Raw genomic sequence first — 21,213 nt, 5'->3', positions numbered from 1 at the left:
CTTTGAAATGTTTCAGTATCCACATCTGATTCACGCCACCTCTATAATAGGCAGATTCACAATAACTTTGAAGCCCAGCTTTGAATGCTGATAACAAAGATGCTATAATTCAGAATAGATTTCATGAAGCACTTGGAAAACCATGCAATATACCGTTGTTTGTAAGAACACTTATGTAGTTTATGTATCCAATACAGTGATTAAAGATCCAATTATTCGTCTTTGTTTGAACTTCCAAAGGAACATAGCACCAAAAGAATCATAGGTGTTATGATTATCAAGGATTTCATCTTTGGTAAGTGTCGTGGGGGTCTAAGTTGAGATCCTAAATTAATTGCCAATAACTAAATCATTTATCAAGCAGTTTATGTAATCAAATGTGAAAACAATGTAGTTTGGGCTTTATCTACAGTAACAACAACATATTTGTCATGGAGGTAGAATAGGTGTTTTGCAACATTTGATTCTTAAAAAGATTGACGTTGCATTGATATTGATACACCCAACCAGTTTCTTAATTCTGATTTGTATCAACGACCTCACATTCGGAAAGAGTAAATACGTCTTCTTTCTCGTGTTTAGTCCTTTGAATGGCATAATGATCGACTGTATCCATCAGTATTTCCAATTGATGCATTTAGTTCGATATATTTTGATCACACCTTTCGCAGAGAAGTGTTATTGACAATGTTGAGTTGAACAGTAATTACGTGGCCATGCGGATTAATTGTGAATTGGGTACAAGCACATGTCAATCAGGAGGTTTAGACTTAATAATACATTATATTGTATTGTATTGATATATGTACCATCATATTCGAATTACAAATCAAAACTGTTGGTAGAATGTTTATGTACAGTCTACAGTGATATCGACGTGGCAAGAAACATTATTCTCTGAACTAATGTATTTTGAAATAATTTAGATTTGAATGAAACTGAAAGATTTTGTCTTTCTGCTCATCAACATAATGTTGCTGTCATAAAAATCGAATTCAAAATTAGAATATAAGAAATAGCTGTAACGTTTTTTCTGTCTTTTCAAAACCACATAGCGTAGCAGGTTATTCAGTGTGCACCCACATATTTTACTGTTATTTCTTTATAGTCAAATTAATATATTACTTTGAAACGTTTAACAACTAATAAGACAAACATTATTAAAAGGCAATTCGTTCACAATGAGTTATCTCATTGACATAAAATATATGAGTACCTTTTATGACCTGATCCAACAATTTAGCTTATATTCTATAAACTAGAATCATCTGACATATCTTCATATTTTGGTATAAAACAAATATTCCTTATTCTTACTAAACTTGTCCTTTTTTTCTTTAGTTATTTAAGTGTCCAATCCTTTCTGACTTGATACCACCTTCTGTAGTGTGTCTTTACTTAATTTTACGTCAATTTTATGGTATTTGAATGTTATATCATAATTTGTTTTATTGTGACTAAATTTAACAATGGCGGTTTTGTATAGACAAGATTCATCTCTAAATAAATCGCATGACATATATTGAATTGATTCCACCTTGCAGGTTTATCGTCCATTTGATTCATTGTGTCGAGTCGTCTTTCTATCTAATGTTCCATTGCAAGATCTATTTAGACGAAGAATTGTTTCTGAGATGACTGTTGTGACCAGAATGTGAGCAGCACCAGAAATGGTATAGGTATCCCTGGAATAGGTACTGTATTGTCTGTACTCTGTAAAACATTGCATGTTTATAAATAGCAATAAATCGGTATACAAATATACACTGTAGAATATTTACAGTCACTTTCTTCTATTGGGTAATAATCATGTTTTATATTTCTGAATGAATTTATGAGACTCATATTCATGTAAACTAATATTCCCTTTATACTTTAAACAAAGATTGCATAACTCATTTGACCATTTCTTCATGCATTTAAAACTTCACATAGCTTTGGAATAAACTACCAAATGAAATAAAATGTTGTGAAAACCTGGGCACTTTTAAACAAAAATGTGTTGATTTCTTGACTATAAATGATTTATAACAACTTACTTAAATATTTTTAATGATTTGTATGTTATGTATATATATATCATGTATATACAACTCGTCTAAACATCAACCCAACAATGTTAGATCTGTAAATTTGCTTTCGCAAATTTTTGGTTCTTCCCTCGCCGGGATTCGAACCCATATATCATGTATATATATATATGAATTTATTTTTCTCTTGTTCTACAGACAATTTATAGTTAGCATGATATGTTAGAAACTGTAAGCGTCGTAATATTTGTACTGTTTGTTCTTTATGAGGGCCTCAAGGTAGGTCACCCTCTTTAAATAAAGTCATACTTACTTACTTACTAGCATTATTTTTTCATGCAGACAAAACGTTAAAGCAAGTGTCGAAATGAACTTAATCTAAATTCACAGGTCATTATAAATCAGTGCCATCAAATATAATCTGTTAAAAGCCTACCCTTTTTAATAATTATAATACATTCGCTCGGGTTGTTGACTCTTTGACACATTCCCAATTTCCATTCTCAATTGTATCCGAACAAATAATAAATTATCAAACACTTTTAGATCTTACAAAATAAATTGAACAATTTGCTAGTTTCAAAGATTAAATTTGAATTTAGGATAAACAGTTCATTAAAGTTAAATTACACAGGCAAAATTAGCTCACACGAATTTCATTTGAATCTCACGTGAAATTCACATAAAAAATTGCATGTGAGATTCACCTCAAACGAGCTTATACATGAAACTCAAGTGAAAATTTTCATGTAAATTTCACGTGAATTGAGATTCACACGAATCTGATGTGACTTTTTTCACATTAATTTCACGTGCCATTTACAAAACAAAAAATGATATTTTTCATGATTTTAATTCAATTTGAAAATTTAGATGTTATTTAAAATACTCTATTTAAAAAAATCATGTGAATATCACATGAAAAAAATTTACGTGATTTTCATGAGAATTCACATGAGATTCACGTGAAACTCACAAAAACTGATTTCACGTGAGTTTCACGTATAAGCTCGTTTGAGGGGAAATTGATGTGAATTTCACGTGAGATTCACATGAACTTAAATTCACGTGTAATTGATGTGAGTGAAATTTGCCTGTGTATGCAACATTGGTGTGAATGTGAATCATGGCAATATCGTACTTTAGTAATATCCCGCCCGATCCGTTGGTTTGTGCATGATTACATTACGTTGGATTGAGTTTGAAAACAGTGTAATATCCTGCTCGATCATTTGGTGTGTACATGTAACTTTCATAGTATTTGATTGAGATGTGACACATGGTTATACTGTATAACATTTGTACCTCAAGAGTAGAGTTCCTTTAGTGTATTCGGCAAAACCTTTAGGAATTGTTGGTCCTTTGATGTCAACTTTGTATATTATTTGGCTATTTTTTTAGTCGAGCATTGCTGGTGGATCTTTTGTGGACGAGGTACACGTCTGGGTCAAATACAAAATTGCAATCCTGGTATTTATGATGAGTTTATTCATTAGTTTGAAAACAAAACATAAACTTTACATAAGCTTGGGCTGAGATGCGAAATATTGCAATAGCCTGCCCAGTCCTTTGATTAGTGGATGAAGTATGGAAAATTCAACTTTCGTAACAATGAAGTGTGCATCAATACAGGGTAATATAGGGAACAAAACAATTACATAACATTTGAGAGAGACCTAATAATATCCTTTAGTTTGCATTTAACATAAAACTTACTTAACATTTGAGTAAGATGTGAGACATGATAATATCCTGCCCTATCTTTTGGTTTATGCATGGAACATAACTGCAAGCATGTAACTAGTTGTTTACCAAACTGATTATTCTTGAAGCTTCTGTATGTAGATGGGTCAATTTTCTTTACTTTTATGTGAAAATAAAAGTACATGATTAGAAGTAATTATTTGCCTGTAATAATACAGATTAAGCAACTATCTATTTTTCACAATACTGTATATTCGATGGCTTTATCCTCAGAATTTGTATTTTTAAGATTACATGTAAATAACACTGTAAAACAGATTACGGATAAGCAATAATACATAAATAATGTGTTTCTGTTAAATTTTTGTTTTCCACTTCATATTTTGAATGAGATTGAAACTAGCGCAAAACACTTTTTGTTTCTAATTTCAAAGAACGATTGTAATCTTCTATAGATTCGTTATTGTAAAGATATTAATCAGCTTCAACTGTTGAAATCCGTACATTCGACCTTAGATTTGTATATATCACGTTAGAGTGCTTTGCATCTGAATGATATTTGTTTAATAAGAGAAGTTACACAAATCAGTATTTTTATATCTTACAAAATCTTCTGAATTATTTCTACTATTGTTTCAACTCAAAATAAATTAATTATAAAATGTTTTCCAATGAGATGGAACATCTTACACTAGTGTTTTGGGTGAGGAGAGTTTTAGAGTAGAGATCACTGTCTTCTTTTATCTATAGGCTTGTCTGTCCCACTAGTATATGTCGCCCCTCTTTATATCCATCATAGTTTTATCTTTTTATATACATGTTATTTACCTGATTTATTTCATAAATACAAATATTTTCATTATGTAATACATACAATTTTTCTTCAACTTAAATGGTAATTTTGTCAGTTTTGCTATCGTGATGTGTGGTGTGAAGCCTTTCCCGTCAGATGGAGGTACATCGTTGGTTTGACAGCATTCCTCAAGGATATCTAAAATATGGAGTAAACATATATAAGTGCCAAACACAAGCCTGTGTTCAATAAGCATACGATAAATTAATGTTCAATTCAGTAACAATTAAATAACATCAAATATATAAACTCATATAAAGATATTGTTAACAATGAGAATTACTAAAAACAAAGACATGTTGGCTATTTGCTATCGAAAACAGAACCAAGATTTTTTTTCTATTTGAAATACCTATGTTTGACGAAAACGTAAAATTATTCAGGAGCACATTAAAACATATTGAAGTGTTCATTAATATAAACAGGCGTTTCGATTTGACAAAATATCAAAGGGATTTTCACAAATATTTATATAACTATTCTACACTGACTTGCTGCCGTATGATGCTTTTTATCAGTACTGACAAATTCGGTGAACCTCATTATCCTCTAACTTCGAAATTATCGATATTCGTCATTCAAATCAACGAAAGAGACTAAACTAAGGTAACAGTAGTTTATCCCTGTTTAAAAGTCATAAATCCATTGAGATTGAGAGAAAACAAATCTGGGTTACAAACAAAAACTGAAGGAAAATAACGAAACAGCAGAAATAATACAGTGCAACAAAAAACAACGACAATGCAACATACATAAAAATGAACTATTAGATAACAACTGCCATATTCCTGATTTGGTGCAGGACATTTTAAAAAAATGATTGGTAAAACCTGATTTTGAGGCTATCCAAACCTCGCGCTTTATGGCAATGTTAAATATACTGCTAAAATGAAAACATTAAATGACTGAAATACAGTACAATTACATGCAAAAAAACTTAGGACAGAGAACTACAACAATTCGATCATATAGTCACAAAGGAACCTCAAGCGTAGAAAAAACATAAATTATGTGGCAATAAACTCATCATAGATCCCAGGACTAAATTAAGTATATACGCCAGACGCGCGTTTCGTCTAAAAAAAGACTCATCAGTGACGCTCGAATCCCCAAAAAGTATGGACAGTAATATTCTAAGATTTTAGCAAAACTACATGGAAGTGGATGAGGAAGAATGGAAGTTTCAACTTCGTTTCTTACCAGAGAGTTTGATGACTTTTGATAGGCACTCATCTTTCTGTACATTGGCAAACACTACCTCATTCCTAAAACTTTCAATATCTTTTACATCTAAGGTGATCATTTCTTTGCTGTCTTTGTTGAATGTTTCAACACACTGGTCTAATGCTTTGGTCATTCTAGAGTAAACACAAAAAAAATAAACGAAATTTTAATAAGTAAATACCACAAGCATTCTGCTACGCGAAACATCATAAAAAAGAGAGACTTTATCGAACGGCACCAACGACCAATTTGAACACCAGCAGACCACCCTTCTCCATAAAATGAACACGACCAGGCAAAATACGTAAAACAAATACCACAGATAACAAGATTTGAGGTTTGAAACTACCCTGATTGTATAGATAACTTTGAAGATAGAATTAAGTTTATTTTAGACGTTATATAATTATTTCTTTTTTTTGTTGCATTGTTGATATTGTTTATCATTGCTGAGATACCTAAATTGATTCACTAAACTGAAACAAGAGTGCACACGCTGAAATGTCTCGCCTTCTTTACTAATCAATGATAGTATGTTGATAGTTCTAAATATAAAGCTTTATTACAACTGTCACATAAACTCAACATTAACCAAGAAAGCTAAACATTGATCAATGAATCATGAAAATGAGGTCAAGGTCAGATGAACCATGTCAGACAGACATGTAAAGCTAACAATTCTTCCATACAACAAATACAGTTGACCTATTGCTTATAAATTAATTTAAAACAGACCAAAACACAAATACTAAACACTCAGCAATGAACCGTGAAAATGAGGTCAATGTCAAATAAAACCTGTGCGACTGACATATAGATCATAAAATATTTCCATACACCAAATATAGTTGCCCTATTGCATATAGTATTAGAAAAAATAGACCAAAACTCAAATATTTAACTTTGACCACTGAACCATGAAAATGAGGCCAAGGTCAGAATACACCTGTCAGCTAGACATGTACACCTTACAATCATTCCTTATACCAAATATAGTAGACCTATTGCTTATAGTATCTCAGATACAGACTTGACCACCCAAACTTAACATTGTTCACTGATCCATGACATGAGGTCGAGGTCAAGTGAAAACTGTCTGACGAGCATGAGGACCTTGCAAGGTACGCACATAGCAAATATAGTTTTCTTTTTACTTATAATAAGAGAGAATTTAACATTATAAAAAATGTCACTGAACCATGAAAATGAGGTCAAGGACATTGGACATGTGACTGACTGAAAATTCGTAACATGAGGCATCTATATACAAAGTATGAAGCGTCCAGGTCTTCCACCTTCTAAAATATTAAGCTTTAAAAAAAAGTTAGCTAACGCCATCGCCGCCGTAGCCGCCGCCGCCGGATCACTATCCCTATGTCGAGCTTTCTGAAACAAAAGTTGCAGGCTCGACAACAAAAATGAAATCAGTCTTATGTGAATAAAGGTTAAATTCCTAAACTCATAAAAAAACAACCTTCCAACAAAGAATGAAACTAATTTAAAACCCTTCTGCATATTGAAACTATGTCGAATTGTGTATGAAAATTAATGACAATAACTCAATGTTTCAAATGATGGTACACAGAAAATACATATGTATGTGGTATTTAAAAAAGACCTATAATCAAGCCTCACTGAGGGTTGGGCAAATTATTTCAAGGACATTAATGCGTATGTGTACCTTGATATATCTTCGTCATTTTCTAGACAGGCAACTCTCAGTGTAAGATGAAGAGTTGGAATTGGAATCATAGCCTTCGTCAGACTCTCATTAGATTTACACATGCAGGTCTGAACATCTTCAATTCCTCTGATGATCTAAAAGTATTCATATCTTTACACTTAAATTTTGGATAGATATCCAAAAAAGCAAGTGTTTCATTTTTTAACTTACCAAATTAATGTATGTAAATTGTTATGAATTTTCCTAGGAGTTCGGTATTTTGTTTTATTCTATAACGCTACGATATGTAGACTGTTGAAATCTTTTTAAATGAATTATTAAGGTCAACACAATCATAATGGTATCAACAAAACTCTTATTACCAACTTTCATCCTGTGAAAGAGAAGCGAAGGATACTAATTGGACATTCGAAGTAAAAAGACAACATAAAAGCTACACGAAATACGAGAGTATAGTTTTTTTAAAGATGAAAGGTAAATCCTCATTTGACATCAGTTTAGAGACATTAAGTTTCTAAATGATGCTGTTTATGTTATTAGAAAGAAACAAAATATCTTGTGATTTTGAATTAAAACACAATATGAAACATAATTTATACTGATAATGAGAAAAGAAATAACAACATGCCTCTGGGTTAGTTATCTGAATGGCCACAAAATAGTTTGGAGGCTTTTTTCGTTCTTTTCTGTCGTCGTGGTAGTTTCTTGCTGCTTTCTTCTTTGTTTGTCTATTGTCCCTTTTCTTCCATTCTTCATATTTGTTATCCAAAATGCCTAAGTTTTATATAGATAAAACTATTTAGAAACGCAAGTCGCATAAGTACATTTACATTTATTAATCCAAGTTAAGTTCGAATTTACCCTTGTTTAGTGTTTACAAATTCCTGTCCAATAGCATGGTTAGTATGTGTATACAATTGTGGTTGAGACTGAAGTGTTCAAAAAATAGAGCAGAAAAAACGTTTAATGAAATTGAGAATGTCAGAGACATAACCCGAAACAAGGGCACAATACAGTTCAAGGCCACCAATTGGTCTTCAACACAGCGAAAAAATTCTGCACCCGGAGCGTAGTGCTGTCAATTAAACGTTTTGCACTTCTCGTTGTATACTGAACGGTATTGTAAAAGTACCGATAAGAACCATGATATTATAAAATCGTTAAAACTGAATGTAACAGTTCTGTATTTTATGCATACCAGATCGTTGTATTAAGATTATGGCGAATTCAATTTTCAATACATTGATGCTTTTAATGATACAAAGGCTTTAAAGAAATAAATCATTGTAATTCAATACAAAAAAGTAGGGACGCTTACCTGTGAAGAGATCTTCTAAATTATATGGTCCACAATCCTCACTTTGTAAAACATCAGGTGATATCATTGTCAAGAAATCATTTACAAAAACATCGGTAATGTGACTTTCTGATGGTTCCGCTGATTTGATACCGTTTCCTTGCATTCTTTTCTTGTCCCCCTTTTTCTGGTATATATCATGCTCCATATTCCTTTGAAAAACCTTATTAATGGTGCTTTCTTCATTTAGCTGACTTTCCTTGACCTGTTTGTTAATTTTGCTTGTAGGTTTACCATTTTTCTTTTTCTTATCCCCTGTAGAATTGCGTTCCGATTTACTCTCTCCATTTACATCTTTCCTTTTCGGGTCCCTTGAATTTACATTTACCACAGCGTGTGTTTCCTTATCTTTGTCTGTTTTATTGTGCATACCTCGCGCAGATGATTTGTATGGTGCAGCAAAACTTTTGACTGTCACTGATTGACTGTTTTGTTGCACAGAATAACTGTGTTGACATGACTTCAATTTGTTTTCATTTTTCATTGTATTTTCTTTTTTAAAGGATTTCGTGTCAGTCTTCTGACCTTTTACATGATACTTCTGCGTGTTGACTTCAGATTTTCTTAATTGTGATTTAAATTTAGTGTTTGCTTGCTCATCTGACGTTTTCAAAGTTATCTTACTTAATGGTTTTGTCTTAATTTGCGGTTCAATTTTTTCTTTGTTAAAACTCTGCTTACCAGATTTTCTCGCAACAGTTGAGTTAGTCAGTGTAACGGTTTCTGAGTGTGTGTCCACAACCTGATTAAAACTTATACTTTCGTTAGTAGTATATACCATTTGTATGATAGATGTGACCTTTTCTAATAGTTTTTTCGGTAAAATGTATTTCTTTTTAGTAATAGGTTTCCATTTCGACAGTAAAGCACTACGTTCATGAGACATTTTAGACACAAATTCTGTCTCGACGCTATTGGATGTTGAATTATCAGATTTTGAATTGCCTTGTTTTAAGTTGACGACGCCAACCATAGACAGCTGAGATGAATTACTTAGTAAGACATCAATCTCCTCCGTACTGAACACTGCTTTAGAAGGCAGTGATCGCACTTCAATGGCAGAAATCGATGGCTTTTTAACGTTCATAGTCGAAAACCTCGATTCGTATATTGAACAGTAACGAAAAAAATTACTCATGAATGATGGACAATGTCATCACTGTACTTCGGGCAGAAAAGTTTCTCGTTTAACCCACAATATGATCTGAAATACAAACAATTCATATGTGTTAATTGAGTGTAGAATTTCAGTCCATTTTGCTGTTTGGAGAAAGTATAATAGGCCTTTTTATAGAGATATTTAAACAATTGCTGATATTTGAAGTATTTAGGGTAACCTTCGTTAAAGTAGAAGCATATTACCATTAACACAGTAAATAATAATTTGCAAAGCTATGTTTAAACCATTGTTACAAAAAACTCATAAGGCCTGTAATCGTTATAATCGGGTTTTTTTTCTTTTTTTCTTTCTTTTCTTTATTTTTTTTTTTTTTTATAGAGAAACGATTATTCGCTGGGTTTTTTTTCATTACTCATATTTACCAGAACGTTTTTTTTTCTTTCTAAGAAACATAATATGAACAATTGTCTCGGGATATACTTTCATTTTGGACCCTTTGGACTAATCAATAAATAAAGGCAACCGTAGTATACCGCTGCCGCTGTTCGAAATTTATAAATCGATTGAGAGTAAAAACAAATTCGGGTTTCAAACTATAACTGAGGGAAACTCATCAAATATAAGGGGAGAACTACGACAAAACAGAAACACAACATTAAAATGTAACACAAACCATAATACAACAAAAGCCAACAGGCCATTTTAAGAAACAAATAGTGGGTTGAACCTGGTTTTGTGCCATGCCAAATCTCCCGTTTTTATGGCAATGTTAAAAGTAACATTAAAATGATAACATTACATGACAGGACTGCAATGCAAATAAATGGGAAAACATATAGGACAGAAAACCAGATTTAAAATGTAATACGCAAGACGTGCGTTTCGTCCACACAAGACCAAACAGTGACGCCTAGATGAAAAAGTCCGAAAGCTAAAACAAGGACAAAGTTGAAGAGCACTGAGGAACACTAGAAAGGTTACAAAAACTTGTGACCATACGGCTAGGGTTATCTACCTGGAATAAGAACATCGTCATTATTTAGAATAATTCAAACTTTTGCAAACAGCAAATTTTATAAAATGACTATATAATATATATAAATGATAAAATCGAAGTGCGGGTAACTAACTACAGAATAACAACATCAAATAAAAATTCTAAACCAGCAGCCGAGTTAAGAGAGTTTGTTGAAACAATATTTCATTTTCAAAAAAGCACAAATTACAATTAAACAATAGAAAAAATAGAGATTCGGAAACATGAAGAACTTATATAAATCCGGCTCCCAAGAGAGTTTTTTTACAAATGGAAATCTTAACTAGCACAACTTTGAGGAACGTGTTAATCATCTGAAACGTTCCATTTGTTGGAAAGATTTATGTAATCAAAATGTCACGATATTAAATATATAATAGAGAATAGAAATAAATGTTACTAAAATATAATAACAATATGCGTAATAAGCTTGTTCAACTAGCATGACAAGTCCATTGTCATTGTTGAGAGATTGTATAGTCGGAATGTTTTAAAGCTCAAATAAGAATGTGCCACGTTCGTTTATTGATCTTTATTAGCTACAGGGGCGGATCCAGCCATTCATTTGCATTGATCGGTCCAATAAAGGGGGGTTCCAACCCCCGGAACCCCCCCCCCCCCCCCCCTTTGGATCTGCCAATGATTAGCAAACTAACCAAAAAAGGTGTTGGAGTGGGAGCAAAAGTATCATGTAGAAAGATATGTACTCATTATCATTATGTAGTACGTGTTGTGGATTAAATTTGGTTAGTTGAAATAGAACAGTAGAAGTTAATAAAATCTTTTTATAGTCACTACTATGCATATCCAGAAATCAACGCCACTTTGCTTATTTGAATATTATACTAAAGAAATCGGATACGGGTCACGGAAATTACTAAAAATGATAGGGAATTTTGAAAAAAAATGCCTTTTTTAATTTTAATTTAAGTGATAGACAGGTTGCCGGGGCAGAAAATGAATATACACAACAATATACACCATTTAAACGAAACATTATGACTGTTGTTGCAAAAATACAGGTTCCTGAGCTATTTTAAATATCGAAGCGAGAGAACTTTAACATTGCAGTGTAAAATACAGGCTAAAATGGCTGAAACGTCAAATTTGCCAACTTCGTGTTGAAAATTGGCTACAAGGGCATTACAAAAACATGTTGCCGGGGTGGATTTTGAAACTTGAATTTCCAAAGAATAAGCAAGTCCAAACCTTGTATGTGTAGTCGTTGAACTCTAGGTTCCCACGTTAAATTAAAATGTCACTTTTTCACGAAGAATAAACTCACGAAAGCACGAAAAAATCACTAAATTCACGTTCATTGTTTTGACTTTGACCGCCTGACAACTTTACGGAAATATCAAAGTGATTGTAAATAAGGACTCTGTGACGGGCAACTAATAATATCCGTGTTTTAAAGATTTTAATGATATCAAGCCAGTCCAGTTCAAACTACTATCACGTGGTACAATTCTCATTTACATATTATGAATATTAATTAGCAAAACCACTACTCATTTCTGGCTATGGGGGGTCAACTCTGTCCGAGGTCTCAATCACACGGATACAACAAAGTTTTAAAAAAAATTTAAGCATACAAAACTTACTTTATGTTGTTACAAAACTACACAGAAACTTCTACCGATCACTATAACCAGCCACACATGATCTCTATTGCAAATATTTCAGATTTATTTTGCGTTACTTGCAATGTTTACATTTTTGGATGGTCTAAGTAGAAATCAAATCGGTAGCGACAAAGACTAAAAAAAACCGGAAATGTTTATAGATATAAAAATAGGTTAAGTCTGGGACTGTCCTAGGTTAAATGTAAAAGACATTTTAATACAAAGAAACTGATACTTTTAAATAAAGTTGATCTAAAAATCTTCAACATCTTATTACCTCACATTTTTCTAATTGTAAACATTTTAAAAATAGATTGGAATAAGTGTTATATCACCAAATAAGGGCTCTATGGGGAAATATAAGACATACACAATATTAGCTAAATGTATCGGGTTTTTTTAAAATGCATCTTTAAATCTAGGACACTGACTTAATTTTGCAATGAATAAAACAAAGTTAATAATATAGAATTTTTTTCTCCGTTGAATTTAAGCTATGTCCAGTTTTACATGTTTTATTGGAATCAACTTGTACAAAATCTAACTGGCTAATATAATTTTTATTTCTTTATCATTTTTCCGTATCAATACTCAAACATTATAAAGATATACACTCATTTACAATATTGATCTGCATGCTAAAACTACGACATATCGTTTTCAGAGATCAAAAATTCTTTAGTTGTTTTCATGGCCCGTTAGAAAATAAATTCAAAAGTAGAACTTTATCTCTTTATGGTTAACATGACGATACTATGGTCTGAAAAAATGTGTACACCATATAAAAATAAGGAGATGTGGTATGATTAAAAGTGAAACAACTATCCACCGAAATTCAAATGAGTCGAATTTAGCAATTAAAGGCAACCGTTGTTGGCCAAAAAAGATTCCGACATAAAAAAAAAAAAAAAGATTTTAAAAAAAATATAATAAACAGGAAACAAGACTGTTTTTCTGTCGCTTTCTGTACATGGTTCTAATCATTCGGATAATTTGTTGTTGATGTCGCATCTTTGATAGCCTCTGTTAAATTCATTCATATATTTTTAACTAATTCTTTTTTAATATTCTACATTCTTTATTTTTATATATATCGCTCGGTTAACGGTTTATGTTTTATGGACATGTACGTTACATCTCTTTTTGTACTAACAATTTCTCTTAGAACTCATATTTGTCAAGATCTAAAGTATTCGCATGACAACTGAGTCAACAAATTTACTGTCGTCGGAAATAAAAAGACATGCAATTAGCATTTTCTATTTCTTTGCAGGTATCTAGCTTCATTTGAGTTACAAAGCTATGATTAAAGGCATATAAAAACTCAAACATTGAAAGAAGTAAGAAAATGTTTGATGAGAAATTGTTTCCTATAGGCGTATGCTTTTCTATCAAATTCCATAAAGATATCACGCCACTAACTAAAATCATATCGACAACAAACCAATCAGACTTTGTATTTCGGATTTGATTCTAGATAAGGTCATTGATAAGTACAACCTAATGTTACCTTATCTCTAACCTAAAGCATGACTATCCACGTGTGTTCCAGAAAGGCGTTTATAACAATGTGGTCCTTATGTAACGCGGACTATATATATTGGAATTATTTCTGTTGTATAAGTTCTTTCGTGATCTGACCCCACCACATAACCATGTTTGCTTTACTCCTTACGATCACCATGGTGGCTGCTGCTCCTATAGAGGAAGGCAAGTATACTTTTGTGTATAAAAATAAGGAGATGTTGAATGACTGTCAATAAGACAACTATTCACCTCAGTCTGAATTAATAGTATTTATTGGCAATCGTACAGCCTTTAACAATGAACAAACACATACAAGTACTGTATAGAAGTATATGATATAAAAGGCCAAAACAAGAAAATATGAAATAATTCGATGAAAAAAAATAACGTCCTTATTTACGAAAAGAAAAAAATACATCAGACACGAGCCAACGAAAACCACTGAACTACAGGCTACTGAATTTAGACAGGCACGTAAATAAGGGCGTGGTTAAAGCAACCAACACTACCCATATCATGAGGCAGTGGTGTTATAGCACAACAAAAGAACTTACTATTACAATCCGTTACAAAGGGTTTTATTCATTAGATTGGTACAAAGTAGAAAAAACAAAAATAGTCCGCACGTGGCAGGATATTTATACATCCTTAACAAAAAAGACACAAAGTACAGATCTGAGAGTACTCGCATTTAGTACATAACCAATAACAACTAATAAAAATCCATGCATCTAAGACTTTCATGTGCGTACAATTATATGATGTGACTAAAATAATTATCAATATCAACGTGACAGAATAGTCTGAGCAGTTCATATACAGTACCACTTAACAACCAACACTGCGTTTGAAACTCGTAAGTGGTTCAAAAACGATCTTTATCAGCTTAATATATTTCGAGTTTTCTCGACAAGGTCGTTGGTTCTCCTGGGCACAATATATAGCCAAGAGTGCCGAACGTGAAATTAAATACAAACAATCAATTAATATATAAAAAAAATCTGAAAAACAGGTCAGATCATTTCACGTAGAATTCTTTTTATCTTTTTCACTTTTTTTATAAAAGTCATATGAGACGAGTGAGTGGTGAAAAATAATGTGTATCCAATTCGTGAACCAATGCATGTATATATCATAATCTTAGTCCTCTGTGCACGATTTTATCATTATTTTCGCAAATATATCATGTAATCGTCATTTTTTTATCTCGGTTTAATATGGCTGCTCATTAAATGCCGTGTTTTGATGCAGAGTTTTACCGATTGTCACCTTCTAGTAAACAAATCACAAAAAGCATGGGTATTGAGCACGTGTTTAACATGTATAATCAGGTATTTGTTTATTTCAATGACAGATCCATGCGTATTGCGATCACCGAATTTTTACGAGGAGGGTTACGCTCGGGTCACTATGCATACGGAAAATATGTTGGCGAATTGCTTCCTCAAAGCAAGCAATTAAAAATAAGTAAACTTCTTCTTAATGTGGACAAACTAAAAAAAAATCCTCAGAAAAAAGTATATGAGCATAAGTTGTATAATGAAAACTATTCATTTAGTTATAAAAAAACATATGCATATTTTTTTTTAATTTGAGGTTTCTTATGACTTTAAGCAGAAGAAACTTTAATATTATATTTATTTCAGGATGTTTATTCGATGGTACAATGTACGCCACCGGGGATAAAATCATCATCAGTCACTGCCTGGGTGCCGTGACATGTATGGGCAACAATATATACTCGAGCCTGGAACAATATGGGTACTATAGCTTGTTTTTTTTATTCAAAAGCATTTTTTTTAAAACGTTTGTGAATCAATCATGATAAGGGTATTTAACAAAATAATTCGTCGCTTTCTATATCTAGATAATCGAAACAATTTTATCTTCTATCTTTAATCTTAAGATCGATTCGCGGCAACGAAGATAAACGATTTTCTCTAATTTTTATGATTTATCCTGTTCTTAACCTGTTGAATTTTTCATCAAAGTGTGATTCGTTTGGTCTGAGTTCTTTATTGGTCGTCATAAATCAATAAGAACATCAAATGTTTTTGCTTTCCATTAAATATCCTATTGTGATGTCATGAATAAGGAATAGTATAGAAAGAACTATCTTTTTGCATTCGAAAAGAAGGATTGAGTTTGTCTGCATATCGTTTAAAAATCACTAGAGAAACAGATTCCACAACCAATATTATGCAATACGATATACATGTATATCCACTCTCGACGGTTAAATTTTATATATTTAAAACGCTCGGCGAGCCTCGCGTTTTAAATTTGAAAATTAACTGCCGTGCGTCTAGCGTATATACTAAATTTAGTCCTGGTATCTATGATGAGTTTATTTCCAACTCGATACAGTGATGGAATCAATATGCAACCAGCAAATGTCGGTGTAATAAATAGTCGTGCTTGTATTCATTACCTATTTGTATTTTCAGAGGCATATGTCCTTCAACAAAACGATCAAATGGACAAAGTAAGTAATAACAAAATTTCATAAAGGTGATATTGTAATATTTGTGGTGGCGTTTATCAGTTTTTTTTTCTCGATTTGGAACCCTTGCTATCATCCGACTTTTTGTGTTTTATGGAAGAGATTATAATGATATATTTCTGACTTGATGTTTTACTATTTTTATAGATTAAAAAGATAATGCTTGGTTGATATCTACTTTAACAACTGTATTTTATTTTCACAAACTCTGCAAGTTACTCCGTCAAATGAAAAGAGAAATATGCATAACAAATTGTTAACAAAAAGTATGTGATGTCCAAACCTATAGGTTTGCATTTTTTGTTTTAAATTTCAGCTGGATGTTTGTTTGACGGTAAAATTTACAATAAGAATGATATAATCACAATCAGTCATTGTTTGGCTCAAATGGAATGTCTGGGATTCAATTCCTATGGAGAGATTAAAAGTCTCGGGTCAGTATTTTAGGCTTTTAAATAAGTTATATAGCATGCATTTTGCTCTGTGTACTTGTCTCTAAGATTGTTGAATAAGACAAAAAAAAACATCAAAAGGAAAAGTTGCAATCCCATGTTTATTATATATATTTAATTTAAAGGATTTTGTAAAGAAAAAACCCGTAGAAAATGATTGATATCGATTTTATTTCCGTTTGTCACCAAAATAATATGTGACAGAAGAAAATGCGTGTACATTGTACCAAGTCAGGAATATGACAATTGTTTTGCATTCGTTTGATGTGTTTGGGCTTTTGATTTTGCTATTTGATAACGAACTTTTCCATTTGGATTGACCTCGGAGTTCAGTATTTTTGTTATTTAATTTTTAATGATTTAATTGTTATTTTACAGTGGAATATGTCCAGTAAAAGACAGACGGGATGTAAATGGGCAAAGTAAGTTTTCTTTGTGAACAGCTGCTTCAATACTTCTTCAAATACTATTTATAAAACACAAAAAATAACTACGTATGAGTTACATGAAGCTACAATAATTAGTAGTACAACTTTAGTTTGACTTTCTGTAAATTATACTAATACTTCGCGCTGAAAGTCTCACTCTGACTTTAAGACGAAGAACAACAATAAAAGTGCTGTACATTTGCTTTGCGTGTTTTTTGTTGTTGTGAATATATTGCTGGGTTTCAAAGACAAATACCCCATACCCCTTGGTTTTTTTCCGACATTTTGTTTCATTATATGTATGTGTAGCATAATGAAATGGTCGGAGGTTCACCCCTTTACTCTCTAACACGCACACACACATTCATTATGTTTTTATGATAATTTCAGCTGGATGTTTGTTTGATGGCAGAGTATATGCTGCTGATGAGGAAATTATCATACCATCCTGTTTGGGTAAAATGACATGTTTAGGAAACAATAATCTTGGACCTATTACATCACTGTAGTAAGTAAACATTTTATGTACAGATGCCTTCTTTATTAACATAGTGAAAACTTGTTGGCAAACTACCCGATGTCTAGACACATCTCATTGTGATGCAAAAAAAACTTAGACAATACGCATTTTGTTGGCATTTGTTTTTTTCTTTGGTCATTGTATAAATAAGTTATCGATTCGCAAGGTTTTGTAAGAAATGTACTCTTAAACTGGTTGAAGATGAACAACATTTTATTACTAGTTGTCCAGCATACAAAAATGATAGGGAGATAATTTTCAAGGAGATAAACTGTATCTGCTGTCCTAATTTTATATATCTTTCAAATGAGGCAAAGTTTGTTTGGTTATTCACTAATGAAAATTTGTCTGTACTTAAATATTTAGGGAGCTATATTATTACATGTCTAGATGTAATAGACGAAATGTTAATTAATGTATGTAATAACAATGATAATTGTTATGATTTTATGGTTCTCATCCTGCCTGGAATTAAATGTATTTATTTTTATAGAATGAAGATAATAACATCTGTCTGAACCTTTTTATTGTTTCATTTTATTATATAAAAATGTTTTCTGTTACAAATCATGATGTATTGTTTTATGTGTACATGTTATGCTGCCAGTCAATGGCCCTTGATTGGAATAATAAATATTCTTGTTCTTATTCTTATTCGTTTAACGTTGGGAATGCATAGAATGAGGATGTGCTTTACCGTTTGAAATAAGTTTTCTACAGGTACAACCGAACTTCAAAACCAAATCTTTATATCTATGAAAAAATTTAGTAAAAGTTTTAAGTAATTTAACGAAATCCCTGACTTAATAATTTACCAGTAATATATTGATTGCGTTCGTAAAAAGATAAAAGTTTAGTTTAACATATAGTTAATTTCTATTACTTGCTTTCTGTTTGATTGATGCTACGAGCCAACGTATATGGTTAAGATGAATATACTTTTCAAATAACCTTGAATAATAAAGTTGGGAGTCACCCGTAAAACAAATCGCGATTTCCATTGAAAAAAATATCAGTGCAATATAATCCACAGGAAGCGAATTGGTGATTTAAAGTAAATCTTCTTTATTGTTTTTTTAAGTGGTATATGTCCGCAGACTAAACGCTCAGTAGATGGACAAAGTGAGTATATGTAACTATTTGTTGCTTCATGTGTCTGCTTTTATAACGATGAGTTCTGATAATGTTTGTTTTATCAATTGGCCTCACTTTATAATTTTAAATACGCATATGTTATGACAGACTTGAGGCAACATAGGGCTACTTAAATTGACCTATTGTTTCATGGTTCTAATATTGGAGTAATTGAATGCAGTTTTTAATTTTCTACAAGTTTAACTTCATATTCAAACGATAATTCTGTACGAAGTAAGAAAGAGTCTTACTTTCTTCAGCTAGCTTATAAATAATTTGATCTTTTTATATCCCTTACATATGTGATAATCCATAAACCATAAAGATTTTAAGTAATAAACTGATCAAATCAATATGAAAATGAGACTTTTTACAAGTCATTTCTAATTGTAGGTGGATGTCTATTTGATGGTACAGTATATGCCAAAGGAGATGTGATACCTATAAAAGGAACTAATGCTCGCGTGGTGTGCCAAGGAAACAACATCTATACCGAACAATTATAAAGTAGAGGTAAGGGGCTCATCATAATATAAAACTATAAATCCAGATTCAATTCACAATTTTCTAAAAAAAAAAAGGAAATGCCTTTATCAAGTAAAATATAGGACAATTATATTCCAGTCATTTAATGTGTTTGAGCATTTTATTCTGCCATTTGATAAAAGAGGGACGAAAGATACCAAAGGGACAGTCAAACTAATAAATCGAAAATAAACTGACAACGCCATGGCTAAAAATGAAAAAGACAAGCAGACAAAGAATGGTACACATGAAAATAAAGAATAAACAACACGAACCCCACCAAAAACTAGGGGTGATCTCAGGTGCTCCTGAAGGGTAAGTAGATCCTGCTCCACGTGTGGCACCCTTCGTTTTGCTTATGTGATAACAAATTCGCTAAATAGTCGAATTCGGTAGGTCACATTCGGTAGGTCACATGATAAGGGACGTTCCGTGTTGAATTTACATTGAAGTTCAGTATTTTTGTAATTTTACTTTGTATTTATACATTTCAAAAAGTCATTTTCATTAATGTATCCATCTATCTGAATAATATTTTTATTCAAAGATGGGACATCAATAAAAATAACAAAGTTTAAAGACTGGATAGGCAATATTGAAGTTTGAATATGTAATTTATGTGTTTGTTTTTGTTTTTCAGAATATTTTCCTCTAAAGCCTACATCACAACCGGTGGTCAGTTGCCAGATTCATTGTAAAGAAAAGTCATTTATATAAAACTTTGTTTTTATTTATAAATGCAACAATAGACAATAGCTGCAAAAACAACAAAACAGTAGATTGTTTTTATATGATTATTTCATTCATGTCCCAGCTCAGTGATCATTTTTTAAAGGTTCCAAACGGTAAAGTTAAAGTTCTCCCTTAGACAGAAGTGTTACAGACGTCATCATTATTTGGTTAAAACTTTTTGAATATCTGTGCTACATATGACAATAGATGTATTCCAATTGTTATGAAGACAATTCCATCTTTGATTGTGATATAATTGAATGAGACGTTTCACTGTGTTCCTACTCATCAACAGCAAAACTGGTGCCACCAGTTGTAGAGAGGGTTCTGCTCACCCTTCTGGAGCACTTGTGACCAATCCCCTTCCGCGGTATTTTGTTACGTTTGGTGCCGATCAATCCGTAGATTTCTGTGTAGTGTTTGTTAAACTGGTGTTGGTCTTTTCGTCATATTGTTGTATCTATGGCTGATTTGTCGTCTATTTTGTACTTAACATATCTTTACTGTATTTTGTGGTTAATATGTTCATGTTAAATTTTGCTAAAACCTAAATGAAGTTTAAAATAAGAGGTAAACGTTTTTTAATCTAACCTCTTCAAATACAATTTATAAATCGTATTCTAAACATCGAATAAACAACCGCTTTTCGTCAGTTGATATCTATCTTGAAGTGTCTGCATGGAAGATTGGTCCATTTGCTGAATACTATATTATATCGATTACAGTTAAAACATATTTGAACGAACGTCATTTCACAAC

General features: G+C 31.9%; 2 protein-coding genes across 2 annotated transcripts; one reads left to right on the top strand and one right to left on the bottom strand.

Annotated features, from left to right (window-relative positions):
* Positions 1 to 1,016: 1,016 nt before the first annotated feature.
* On the bottom strand, positions 1,017 to 12,731 carry LOC134697279 (uncharacterized). Its single transcript, XM_063559456.1, has 8 exons — positions 12,613 to 12,731; positions 8,814 to 10,056; positions 8,124 to 8,269; positions 7,493 to 7,629; positions 5,788 to 5,945; positions 4,609 to 4,725; positions 3,747 to 3,893; positions 1,017 to 1,713 (listed from the first exon to the last, which is right to left on the bottom strand). The coding sequence occupies exons 2-8, from the start codon at positions 9,988 to 9,990 to the stop codon at positions 1,547 to 1,549; spliced, it is 2,049 nt and encodes a 682-aa protein (XP_063415526.1). The 5' UTR covers positions 9,991 to 10,056; positions 12,613 to 12,731; the 3' UTR covers positions 1,017 to 1,546.
* A 1,457-nt stretch (positions 12,732 to 14,188) lies between these two features.
* On the top strand, positions 14,189 to 20,550 carry LOC134711676 (uncharacterized). Its single transcript, XM_063572442.1, has 9 exons — positions 14,189 to 14,343; positions 15,807 to 15,921; positions 16,608 to 16,645; positions 16,980 to 17,097; positions 17,494 to 17,537; positions 17,934 to 18,051; positions 19,145 to 19,185; positions 19,591 to 19,710; positions 20,363 to 20,550. The coding sequence occupies exons 1-8, from the start codon at positions 14,289 to 14,291 to the stop codon at positions 19,701 to 19,703; spliced, it is 642 nt and encodes a 213-aa protein (XP_063428512.1). The 5' UTR covers positions 14,189 to 14,288; the 3' UTR covers positions 19,704 to 19,710; positions 20,363 to 20,550.
* The last annotated feature ends 663 nt before the right edge of the window (positions 20,551 to 21,213 follow it).

This window comes from Mytilus trossulus, chromosome 1 (assembly GCF_036588685.1).
Source record: "Mytilus trossulus isolate FHL-02 chromosome 1, PNRI_Mtr1.1.1.hap1, whole genome shotgun sequence".
Taxonomy (NCBI): Eukaryota; Metazoa; Mollusca; class Bivalvia; order Mytilida; family Mytilidae; genus Mytilus; species Mytilus trossulus.
The sequence above is the reverse complement of the archived record's forward strand: the minus strand, read 5'-3'. Positions and strand labels throughout refer to the sequence as shown.

What these genes read in the sequence shown, in the direction of transcription:
- LOC134697279 (XM_063559456.1), bottom strand. Translation starts at nt 9,990, where the DNA reads ATGAGTAATTTTTTTCGTTACTGTTCAATATACGAATCGAGGTTTTCG. An exon ending in TTCAGATAACTAACCCAGAG is followed by an intron (nt 7,630 to 8,123) that starts GCATGTTGTTAT and finishes GAATACTTTTAG; the next exon opens with ATCATCAGAGGAATTGAAGA. An exon ending in AATGACGAAGATATATCAAG is followed by an intron (nt 5,946 to 7,492) that starts GTACACATACGC and finishes TGTTTACTCTAG; the next exon opens with AATGACCAAAGCATTAGACC.
- LOC134711676 (XM_063572442.1), top strand. Translation starts at nt 14,289, where the DNA reads ATGTTTGCTTTACTCCTTACGATCACCATGGTGGCTGCTGCTCCTATA. An exon ending in GGACCTATTACATCACTGTA is followed by an intron (nt 18,052 to 19,144) that starts GTAAGTAAACAT and finishes TGTTTTTTTAAG; the next exon opens with TGGTATATGTCCGCAGACTA. An exon ending in ACGCTCAGTAGATGGACAAA is followed by an intron (nt 19,186 to 19,590) that starts GTGAGTATATGT and finishes TTCTAATTGTAG; the next exon opens with GTGGATGTCTATTTGATGGT.